The sequence below is a fragment of the Salminus brasiliensis genome, chromosome 6 (genome assembly GCF_030463535.1).
Source record: "Salminus brasiliensis chromosome 6, fSalBra1.hap2, whole genome shotgun sequence".
NCBI lineage: Eukaryota > Metazoa > Chordata > Actinopteri > Characiformes > Bryconidae > Salminus > Salminus brasiliensis.
In genome coordinates this window covers 6,820,534-6,833,314 of record NC_132883.1, presented here as the reverse complement: position 1 = coordinate 6,833,314, position 12,781 = coordinate 6,820,534, and the positions used below count along the sequence as shown (strand labels likewise).

The 12,781-nt window shown below is 43.5% G+C and overlaps 1 protein-coding gene across 1 annotated transcript in view; it reads right to left on the bottom strand.

Annotated features, from left to right (window-relative positions):
- Positions 1 to 12,781, bottom strand: part of tafa5l (TAFA chemokine like family member 5, like) — a 91,030-nt gene that overhangs the window by 31,940 nt on the left and 46,309 nt on the right. The window contains exon 4 of the mRNA XM_072680819.1: positions 1,819 to 1,946. Within this exon, the coding sequence (XP_072536920.1) occupies positions 1,819 to 1,946 (128 nt within the window). The remainder of the gene's footprint in view (positions 1 to 1,818; positions 1,947 to 12,781) is intronic.

The window sequence follows — 12,781 nt, the reverse complement described above, 5'->3', positions numbered from 1 at the left end:
CCCACGGAGGGGGTGATACTGACAGACAGTTATGCTAGAAAGAACTTTGGGTCTCAATGAGGATTGTTCTTATATGAATACACAACAATACATTAGAAATGGTGTATGTTGTATGATGGCTAATACCTGATGTTTACATTGAATTCACTTGTTATTTTTTGGTGGAAGTGCTTTATGTTTTTTACAGGTCTCTGTGGACACAGTGTCTTTAACCTGTAATGTATTAAATCAAGGACTACAATTCCCACATTGTATTAAAGCTATGTAGCTGTTGTATTCATTTGTTGCTTACTTATGCCTTGAAAAAGGTCTCTGACCAAACACTAGCAGATTAAAATGAATTTTGCCTGGATTTAAGTGTGAGGTTGTTTTTCCACATCTTATCTTTAACACCGACTTTTATTGAAAGTTCGAGGATTTTCCTTTTCCTGTAAAGTTGCTATTTTTGGAGGTGATACAGTGAGGAGTGACAGCGATGATATACCTGGGTTTCGCAGCAGTTGCTGAACATACCATGGTAGTTTAGATGGTAGTAAACAATAAGCAATAAGCCAAGAGTCCAAGAGGTTAACAGTAAAGAGAGTGGAGGGAAAAGCAGCGACGCAGCACTCCTGACAGCTGGTTCCAGACTCCACCGGTTTCAGTCCCAGCCACAGCAAACACAGAGCATAAAAGCCAGTTTGTTGGACTGGAGGGACTCAGAGAGCCCCTGAGAGACTCCCAAATCAAACCTCTCCCCATCTCTCTCTCTCTCAACAACAAACTCTCCTCTTCTCTATTTTCCCACAGATTCCCCGGACGAGAGCGCAGTGAGACGACTCCCCTAATCACTGTGCACCTGCACACCTGTCCCCCCCCTCCAGTTATCCCCACCAGCTGCCTGAAAATGACTGCTCTTCTACCTCGAGCACCGCAAACACCGAATCGCCCACGCCTTCCTTCACCTTCACTGCACGTCTGATAGTGAATAAACACTCTCCGGGGCCTAAAGATAACCACTGTCTCTGAGTGTTTGTGTTCACGCTGCACCTGCGGATACGGCCCACAATGATTTCTGCTTCGGCATGTTCACACTCCAGGAATGCCTCTGATACGTCTGGCTTTTTAGAGTGCTCTTGGCTTTTTGAAGCTGTTTTTGCAGCTAGATCTTACAACAATGGCGTGAAGTACCGCTGCTCAATAGAGCTGAGTGCATAATTGCAATGATTTGCTAATTGTACGGTTCACAATTATGATTATTAATTTCTGATTAATGGTTCAGTCTTTTTCATGAGTGTAATAAAAACAGAAATACACATACACAATTTGTCCACATGTTTGTGGACACCGCTTCGAATGAACGCATTCAGCTACTTTAAGTTGGACCAATTGCTGACACAGATATGCAGATGCACACAAACACAGCTTGTCTAGTCCCTGTAGAGAAGCACTGCCAATAGGACTTTCAGGATCAGATAAACAGAAAACTATTGGTCCATGCCTAATGTCAGGTGTGGGCTAAAGGGGTATAAAGCCCCCCAGCATTGAGCTGTGGAGCAGTGCAGCAGAACGGTGTCCTGTGGAATGATTGACCTCCATCCAATAAACTGTCTTGTTGCTAAATGCAATCAAATCCTCACAGTAATGCTTTGAAATCTGGTAGAAAGCCCTCTTCCCTGGACAATAAAACAGTTACTCCAATAAAAGCAGCTCTTTTTAATACCCCTGATTTCAGAAGCAACAATGAATGAGCAAGTGTCCCAATACTCTTGTCCATATGGCGCGCATTAGTTGTGTTTGATGTGAGGGTGAAATGTCTTAAATCAGTGAGGGTCTTACCGTGACGGTTTTTATCCGACCTCCTCCCTTGGTGCAGGTCCAGCCGGAGTGGTTGAACAGCAGCCCACAGATCTCTCCCTCTGAGCACGGGGTCATCTCACACCACTGCCTGCTTTTCACTATCCTCGCTGCAGACACAAACACACACACACAGAGAGAGTCAGGTCATGTGGGCCTACTCCTTGTTCTCGACATTGACTGAATGACACGGTGAGCCATCTGTGTGTGTGGTGTGACCAGGATGGCGTGTGGAGCACCAGCTCTTGCACCGTGCGCTAAAATGAGCCCCAACAGAGGCATCAAATGAAGAAGCCATGGCAGCTGAACACGTCTAACCCACACACATGCCTTTCTTTCTTTCATCATTTTGCCCAGTAAACATCTCCCTTTTCTTCAAACCCAATTCTACTCATGAATCGGTCTGAGTGGGCGCATTTTGTTTGCCACCGACCGACCCCCCCCCTTACTGCAATTCACCGCTCAGTCCTAACCTCAATTCCAGCCTGTCCCTAAACACCATCGTTATTCTCTGAGACAGCCACATCAAATCGGCCGGCCCACGCGTAGACACACTCATACACTCTTGCTCCTGGCTCTCTCCTTTCAGCAGGACTGTACTCGGCTCCAGAAAGCCTCCGCTCCGGGCTCTTCTGCTCTAGTTCAGACGTGGTTCAGAGGGTGGCGGGGTCAGAACGAATGCAGGAGAAACGCTGGACGGAATAAAACTGCAGGGTTGCTAGAGCCTGTCCATGGACCTTCAAGATGTGTTCTGGTTCCCTTTTAAAAGACTTGTAAAGCACAGATGCACTGCGCCTCTAAACATGTGGGTAGACCTGGCCTGGACCTCTTTTTTTTCCCTCATTCTCTTGCCTTCTACTAAAATGTTATACTCTTAAAATAATGGTGTAGTGGTGAAATGGATGGTGTAGGGTAGTGGATAACACCACTGCTGTTTCCATGGGATTTGGGAAGACGACCACACTACACCAGTAGAGTTAGCACAAGACTCCTAACACTGCATTCTCCTATCTGTGGAGAACAGGGCTAATTAGAGAGTCTGGCCATAAATGTTTATTTTTTAAAATTTATTTCTGCTTTTTTACCGAGGGTTTCGTGGCCAGTGCGACTTCACCAGGCAACCAACACACCTGGAGGGAAGCGCCGTATACCTGGCTCTGATGCACCAGCTAGCAGATGCCGGCGCCGGCCAGTGCCGCACTAGAGTAATGTGGGGGGGAGAGCGCCATCTACCCACCCTAAAGAGAGCAAGGCCAATTGTGCTCTCTCTAGGCCCCGGCTCCCGATGGCCTATAGGAACCAGCAATCCTCTGATCATAGTGACCGCACCTTAGTCCGCTGGACCACCCGGGGCCGTCTTGCCATAAATGTTAATCAGATCTTATTACCTGTAAGCAAAAAGGGTTCTATATGGTACTAAAACAGGTCCTTTGACCCTTCATGGTTCTCTATAGAGCCTTATTAAACAGTTCCATACAGGACATTTGTCAAACATACAGAAGGTTTTGTAACACACCAATGTGAAGAGTCCTTTTTTCTACCCAATACGGCCAATTACCCAATCCCTGTTCATGTGAATTCCCCCAGTCACTACCAATGCCCCCAACACTGCTAGTGATAGGAGCAAGTGTCTCATCGGAGACATGTGAAGCCAGTCACTGCCTTTTTTTTTGAACTTGCCATAAATGCAGCATTGCTAGCTAGCCAGCGTGCTCAAAGGAAAGCGCGGCTCCTCAGCTCAGAAACATCAGCCAGCAGACAGCAGTCTGTGCTGACCCACATCACACTAGGATGGAGTGATGAGAGACTCCCTGAGAGACTCCTCGTCTTAGTCCACTTGACCACTCAAAGCCCCAAGCATCCAAATGGTTCTATGGGTCATTAAAGTTCTATATAGAAACAATGGGACTCAATTGGGTTTTTTGGGTTGACAAAAAAAACTATTATCTATTAAAACTATTTAAAAAATCTATTAATGATGATCAATAATGTGTTTTTAAGCTTAAGATTTGTTCACAGCTCTCCTGTTATAACGATGGGTTCCAATGACCTTGACCAAGTAGAGTTTAGCACCATCCCTCCTCCTTTTCCAGGACATGCATCCATCCAGGATTTCTTCATAGAGTAAACTCACACTGATTTTGAATGATTGACTCTTGCCAGATTCATCTAATTTTCCATTAAACAACAGGGGAGGGGTGCCATCTTTGTTTACTTTGTGTAGAACGTCCGGAGCTCCAGCAGATCTGCTGATCTAGATTATAACCACAGTGGTAATAAACACATACACATACAGTGAGCAGTATACCATGCTCAGTTAGAGGATGTCTTTTGCTTGAATAACAGTGTTATGAACACAACACAAGACCCTGAGGAGCATCACAAGCCCCTGAAGCGTCCCCCTCACCCAGTTTCCCCTCCCACAAAACGTGCCAAGCAGACGTGTGGGCGTTTGGATGGATGTTTGAAATTTAGCACCTTTAACCACAGATGCAGGTCCTCTTTTTCTTTGGATACGCCCCTCCGTACTTGATGGCAATGGTCAAAAGCCGATCAGCACCAAGAGCCCTTTGAGCTTCAAGTACGGCTCGGCTCGACCCGCCATCCCTTAAGATCTACAGAAGACAAGCGTCCAGACTTTTTCTGTCCTGTACCGAAGTGGTGGAACGAGCTTCTCCTGGGTGTCCGAACGGCCGAGTCGCTGTCTTCAAATGCAGACTGAAGACCCACCTCTTTCGAGAATACTTGGGCGAATAGTAGAGTTGTGACCTTACTGACTTGTGTTTAGTAGAGTCTAAACTTCGAGATATCTTTGAATTATTAGTCTATTCAAACTAGCTGAGGTTTTGCTTGGGTAAATAGCAAAGCACTATTGTAAGTCGCTCTGGATAAGAGTGTTAAATACCTTAAATGTAAATGTAAAACTAAAAACTGTCAGCCGATTTGCCACAGTCAAAGAAACAGTGACCACATGTCGTTCCACATGGCCAACATTTTTTCTGTTGGTCTGCTGCCATAAAAGTATTGACTGATTAGGTTTTTTTTCAGCAGCGGCAGCAGCATACCCAAGACGCCCACCCCCCCACATCCCAACCACCACCACCATGAATATGAAAAAGCACAAAAATTATGACATAACAGATGTAATGCAGTGAAACTAGACAGCAAAACAAACTATTCATTCAGATCCATACTGCCATACTTATGGCATCTTTCACCCACTGACTGAAAGATGCGAGCTGGACAGGGCAAGAATAGTAACGTTAGCTAAGGAAACCTGACCTTAGACACAAGTCACATGTGATCTACTGAGGCTTTCTGAGGTCTCGATATGGCTTAAATTTATTGGAGTACTGTCAACTGCCGTTGTGGCGGGCTGAGGAACTGAAAAGTGTTCAGAGTGATGAAGCGACTACATGCCTTCATTACAGCATGCGACCATCTTTACGTTACATCTCGAGCAGGTTTTTTTTAAAACCTCTCTAACGTAACGTTACCGTTCTCTTTTCACTCCTCTTCCTCTCTTTTCACTTCCCGTATCCGACACCTGAAATGAAAAGCCTTTGGCACAATTTTGTAGCTGCGATTTCATGACATTTCATAAAATTCTGATGCAGCGGCTGTAGTAATCTTGCAGGCGTGGCCCGCCACTGCAACATACATGTAGCTGGAAACACTGAAGGCTGCCCTGACCAACAGAGAGTCAAGGAAACAGCGCCTCTAATGATATAATATCTAGTATTTTTCATTGTGACCTGTATAAAGCATCAGCTTTAGTATTAGAGACTTAGTTACAGGCATATTTAACCTTTCTGACAATGTTTCTGGCCTCATTTCACCTTCAAGCCAAAAACCAAAACTGCCAAATATCTGCATTGGCTAAAATGTTGGTGCATTTTTTGTTGTTGTTGTTTTTTTTACAGCTTATTAATATGTTAAATCATCCTGCAGCGGATCCTGAGTGGATTTTACAAAAAAAGTCTGTAGATTTTCATTATGTTTTAGCATATGTTTCCAGAGCTTGTTTACAGCCTGTCTATTGATCTCAGACAAGTCCTTTCATGCTTGACTGTCACGACTATGAGGGTGATCTCGCTGTCACTGCCGCTTTAGCCCTCCGTTCATCAAAGCAAGCCAGGAAGCCGAAACGGTGAGACGAAGACGAGCGTCTTTAAACGAAGGCAGAACAAAGCCGTCTGAACCAGTACAGCAAGAGCAGTCCAAGCCCTGCAGACTCATGGGGAAGAAGAATGATCAGATGCTCTATCAGATGCGGCGAGCATCGAACAAACAGGCTTTTCTCACTGGGACGCTTTTCAAAAAGGCACGAACACAACTGGGCCAGTAATGAAAGAAAACAACGCAGAGCGGACCAAAGTGAAGAGATCTGATCCCTAAATATCCTGAACAGAACATGAATGTCACGCAATTCAAAGAGATGATTAAACTGCGAGAGGTGAAAACGAGGGCAGCAGTTTGGATCTGTGATTCAGAATCAGAGACATTTAACTGGCTAGGAACGCTGGCATGTAGGATCTATTTGCTGTGATGATCTTGGGTCTTACAGCGATCAGCCATAACATTAGCACCACTGGCAGGTGAAGTGAAAAACTGAAATTAATTATTTTCATCTCCAGTGGAATCCTAATACTGGGCTTCCCAGTGGAACAACTGTTTAAGGTTATTAGTCACTAGTTTGAATCCTGGTTGTGCTCTAATGGAAAAAACGGTATCAGACAACAAATATATTGGCCAGGCCCTAATTTATGACTTCGTACAGAAGGTAGGATAAGACAAAAATGTTAATTCTATTAAGATTCTATTTATTTTCCTGAGAAATATGGATGTACACTACAAATACTGTTGTAAATTACATGACAAAAGTATTGGGACACCTGCTTATCCATCATTTCTTCTCAAAGGGTATTAAAAAAGAGCTAATCTTGCTTTTGATAGAGGATTTCATTGCAGTTAGTGACAAGAGCATAAGTGAAGTCAGGATGTTGGATGATCACCACCCCACCTCATCCCCAACTCATCCCAAACTCGTCCTGAAAGTATTAGATGGAGCACCATTATCATTCCAGAGATTACAGTTCTTCCACTGCTCCACAGCTCAGTACTGGGGGGCTTTATGCCCCTCTAGCCCACACCTGACATTAGAAATGGTGCCAATAGGTTCATGGTTTTCTGCCCCAGATCTGCTCATATTCTATTGGCAATACTCTTGACATATACTCTTGAATATTCTCTGCAGGGGCTAGACAAGCTGTGTGTGTGTTTGTCTGTGTCAGCAATGGGTGCAATTTAAAGTCCACAAACATTTGGACATATAGCGTAGCGTCCTACTCTCCACAGTGTGTGTATAATATACAAGTGTGAGTTAGGATTCGTGTAAAGTTCAAACTACACTGTTATGAAAGGAACCTTCGTCCTTCACAAAACAGGAGTCCAGTGGTGTTCACGGATGACCTCGTCCTTCATAGTAAAACGCTCCCTGTTAATTCCACCCCTGTGAGCAAGCTCTACAGTAAACTGTGCAATGATGGAGTGAATACGACGCTGGTTATAGAATTTATAAAATTCCATTCCCTGAGCCCTTAGACCCACACGATAAGCGATTCCCCTCACTCTAGCACACCTGATTCAACTCACCAGCTCATTATCCTATCTATGAGCTGAATCAGGTGTTCTAGAGAGCGAAGGAAATGCTGTGTCTCCTAGAGAGCGAAGGAGACACATGTGACGCATGTGCGCGCATGTTTAATTGCATGGTGCTCCATCCAATACGTCGGATGAGGTGGGGTGGTGATTATCCAACATCCTGACCTCCTTAACACTTTTGTCACTGAATGCAATCAAATCCTAACAGCAATGTTCCAAAATCTAGTCAAAAGCCTTCTTCCCTGGACAGTAGCGATGGTTACTCCAACAAAAGCAGGATCAACTCTTTTAATTATTCTTGATTTCGTGAGAAACAATGAATAAGCAGGTGTCCCAATACTTTTGTCCATTTAGCAAAGGCATTATTAGAGTTTTTAAAGCAGTTTTATCATATTTCTATTCAAATTTTTCATCCAAATATTGCTATCTATGGATTATTCAGTATCATGAAAGCAATCTGAGTTTTCTCTGGGACTTTAAATGCACAAGGCTGGGCTTATTGGACCCGTTTTAGGCTAACTGTCCCTATGGGCGTTAACTAAGCTCAGCCTTGAAAGAAGCAGATAGTCTCCACTGAAAACCATTTAAAGTGTAATTTGTGCCTAGGGAAAGCCTCCCCCCATCCTGCTGACTCATTTACACCGGGCGTGCGGCGAGAGAGAGAGGGAGAGACTGAGGAGGCCACAGCCCTCCAACCTAAACGTCCTGCAAGCTAACCTCCTTCAGCACACACGCCATTTCTGCTGAGCTGCAGCTGCACCGGCTATCCTCAACACGACAGCGCTGGGAAATCCAGGGCCAAATAAAGACAGATGGTACTGTCTCTGCGATTTCAGACAGTTAACATGAGTTTCCCTGGACACCAGCCCACACTACACGGTGTGCTTTCTCTCTCTCTGCCTCCCTTTCTCTCTCTCTCTGTACCTGCATTTTAAAACAAGACACATACAGCATGCATGGCTGAACTGAGACAACTATCTTCAATCTTCTGCAAGCTTCAGTCGCATTTTGGCTGCAGGATTATTTCCCTAAAACAAGAGCCAGTACAGCTTCCATTATTCCTAATGCAGGCCTCTGTTACTACGCCCTGGCTGCGTGAGGTGACTGCCTGCCTACAGTTGCTCTGGGTGGTGTATGTGAACTTCAGCATCATTGCGTGGCAACAATATACTTCTACACTATATGTGACAAAAGTATTCGGACACCAAACACTAACTCACCTCAACCCCATCCAAGTATTGGATGGAGCACCACCATTATTCTAGAGAACACAGTTCTTTCACTGCTGCGCAGCTCAATGCTGGGGGTGGGCTTTATATCCCTTTAGTCCACGCCTGGCATTGGGCAGCATGGTGCCAATAGGTTCAGGTTCCAGAGAGTCCTATTCTATTGGCAATACTTCTCTACAGGGCCTAAATAAGATGTCTACAAACATTTGGACATATTGTGTATGGTACATTTAAGGCTGATGTATGTAAATGACCTATGTTTTGATTGGTTGCCCTGTATTGTAATTTATTTAAAAAGCAGTCCAAGCTGAAACACTCTATATACTGTCAGCGTGAATGGGCGGAGCCTAATCTGCTATAATATGCACAATGCCATAATGCTTTTGATGACCTTACAAATCCTTGAATTCAAGAGCACTGGTAAAGTCAGGTACTGGTGTTCGAGGATTGGTTTTGGATAGGGATGCACCGATCCGATATTAGGATCGGTTATCGGTCCCGATATTAACAAAATTAGCTGGATCGGGTATCGGATAATTAGGCCGATCCATGGAACCGATCCTTTCACTTTAATTGGTTGGTGAAAGAAATATTTAAAAATAAGATTGATTACTGTTTGTGTGTTTGAATAAGTGAAGCTACTTATTTTTTAGTTTTGGCTGACTCATTATAATTAATATGATAAAAAAATGATTTTAATAACTTTGACTCCTTATTTATTTTGAATTTGAACGCTGTGTCCTGCACAATTGTTTATTTTTCTGACAAATCAATACAATAAGTACATTTAGATCTATGTGTTAATTTGTTATATTTAGTTTTAGTTAGTAAAGTTAATCCTGATGCCTGAAGTCTCTCCCACATGGCGAGGTATACGGTTTATTTTAATAATTTAAGCATTTTAAAAATTAAAATTTAATTTAATAATGGTATCGGATCTGTATCGGGTATCGACCGATGTGCAAAGTTTATGTATCTGTATCAGTATCGGAACTACAAATAAGCCAGATCGGTGCATCCCTAGTTCTGGATCACAAACATCACTCCGGGGATTGGATGGAGAACGAGCATCGCTCAAAGGACCTTTAAAGGCCTTTATTTTCAACAGTCTAAGCAATGCCTGATATTGGGCGTGGTGACCATAGGCTCAGGTGCAGCTGCCCCAGAGCAATCCCTTCTACTAACAATGCTTTTCTATGGAGATTACACAAGCTGTGTGTGCATGGGACCTTAAAAATAGCTAAATTCACTCATTAGAAGGAGTGTCTGGATACTTTCGGATGTGCGGCGTATCTGTCTAGCTATAAATATTGTAAATATTAAAATCAGCCTAATTAGCACACTCTCCTGAACATGCCCTGAACAGGTTGGCGACCAAAATACATCTCCATCTAGGCCACCTGGGGAGCGGGGATCAGTGGTTTGAAGCCTACGCCTGGTGGAGGGGATATTTCTGGATTCCTCGGGCCTGATTTACTTAAGCATCTAGAACACAACGCTGTTTGGCTGCAGGAGAGACACTAAATGCTGGTTAAGGGGCTCCTGCTCAGCCCATCTTTGGGCTCAGCTAAGAACAGCACTGGTACGTGTCCCAACATCGTTCTATTTATAATGCTGTCGTACTTATTATCCAGCGTACAGCACCTCACTTTTGCTGTCAAACGACATGAAACTGTCAGGATGTTTCTCATGAGACGTGTGGAATGATGGAGTACATGCTAACCTCGTCAACCTTGGGTCTGCTACACACCCTAATCATGCCACGGAAACTGCAGGGTGTCGTCATTTTAACATGCACGAAGGCTCTGATCAATCATGTCATCTTCATTTCATCACTGCCAAGGTGATGCTCATGCTGCTGCAGGACCAGCCAGTTTAGCGCGCATGCAGCTCCCGGGGAGCTACAAGCCTCCGGCACAAACACAGGCCAAGCCAGGCTTGGGATCCGTATCCTACATTCCTGTATTTTATTTATTAATCCCAAAAGCAGCCGTTATTCATATTCTCCTGACCGTTAGCCAACAGCTCTTTATCTCTAAAGAGAGATTGCAAATAATAGCAATTGAGAATTGCTATTATTTGCTCCTGGGCTCCCCCTACAGTCAGGGAGTGTAAAGAAGCATGTGGACTGAGGCGGTAGAGTAAAGCCACAGCGGTCACACCGGGCTGTGAACGGGGCTGACCCCAGAACAAAAGATAATAACCAACTAATCCCACCTTCTCACAAACAAACAAAGACTGTGTCAAAATAAAAGTCACTATAACAAACAAACAGAATGTGTCAAAATAAACGTCACTATAACAAACAGAATGTGTCAAAATAAAAGTCACTATAACAAACAAACAGAATACATAAAAAATAAATGTCACTATAACAAACAAACAGAATGTGTCAAAATAAAAGTCACTATAACAAACAGAATGTGTCAAAATAAAAGTCACTATAATAAACAAACAGAAAACATCAAAATAAAAGTCACTATAACAAACAGAATACGTAAAAATAAACATCACTAATACAAACAAACAGACCATGTCAAAATAAAAGTCACTAAAATAAACAAACACAATACGTCGAAATACATCACTAGTATAAACGAACAAATAGAATACGTTAAAATAAACGTCACTAATACAAACAAACAAACAAACAGACCACGTTAGAATAAAAGTCACTAAAACAATCCGACCATGTCAGAATAAAAGTCACTAAGACGAACGAACAAACAGAACATGTCAAAATAAAAGCCACTAATACAAATGAATAAACAGACCATTTCAGAACAAAAGTCACTAAAATAAACAAACAGAATGTGTCAAAATAAAAGCCACTAATACAAACACACATGAAGTGTTTATAAAGTGTTTTGTTTTTCAGATTAAATGAAGTCAAAAATCTGCACTTTGCTGTGATCACTGATGCCTGGCCAATTAATTGGTTAATAAACTGACATTCGACTGATTTTTATGAGTTAAAATCTGTTTTTAACCAGTGCAAACATTTATATTCCCTCTAAGACTGTTTGAGAAGCTGTTACACATAAAGCAAGCAAAGTCACACAGGGATACACGAACAAGCCAGCAATAATAGCAAAATGATCTGAAGAGGAGAGTAGGCCACCCACTGATCCACCACTGGAGCATTATCTGTTCACGAGGAACATCTCCAGAGGTCTCAGAAGGATCTGAGTCATCACCATGCCCACGTCGCCCTGCTCATCGCTTCCTTTCTACACAGCAGTTGCTTAAATCCACCTCTGCGTGCACACACAGCACCTGAGTGCTCTCTCTCTCTCTCTCTCTCTCTCTCTCTCTCTCTCTGTCTCCCACACTCTCTCTTCTTCCTGCCTTTCCTTCTTCCTCTCCTTTGCCGTCTTTCTTCCCCTCTCTCTTATCCCTTGCACACCTCCGCCATTCCTTCTGACTCAGTCGTGTTGGAGGCAAATCAGGACCCCCCCAGAGCCCCCCCCGCCTACACCCCCCACCCTCTGAGACATGGCCCCGAGTCTGCCATCTGTCCCTTGGCACCATCTGCCACGCTAAACCCTCACCTAAAAAACATCCAGGCAATGAGAGAAAACTGAAAGCATGAATGGACCGGAAACAAACAGGTGGACCGACAGACAGACAGACAGACAAATAGTGAGCTATCATCATACTGTGTGTGTTTATACTGTATTCTATACATGATTACCTACATGTCATTACATATCAGCGATGCTGCGCCACACTCATGTGAATCAGGCAGTGGTTCTTTGGCACAATTTTATGATGAATGGAACAATAGAAATGCTCCAAAATAATGTGGAATAACATCTTTTAAACACTGACTTTCATATATAAAGAAAGAGAGAAAGGGAGAGAGAGAGAGAGAGAGAGAGAGAGAGAGAGAGAGAGAGAGAGAGAGGGGGGGGGGGGTGTTAATGGATATGCATGTCATGGCAACACCGGACTTTCAGTAATTTGCTTAGCAGAATTACTAAGCTTAGCAGGACCAAATGTTAAGCATGGTGGTGGTAGTAACATGCACTGAGGCGTTTTTTTTACCTGCC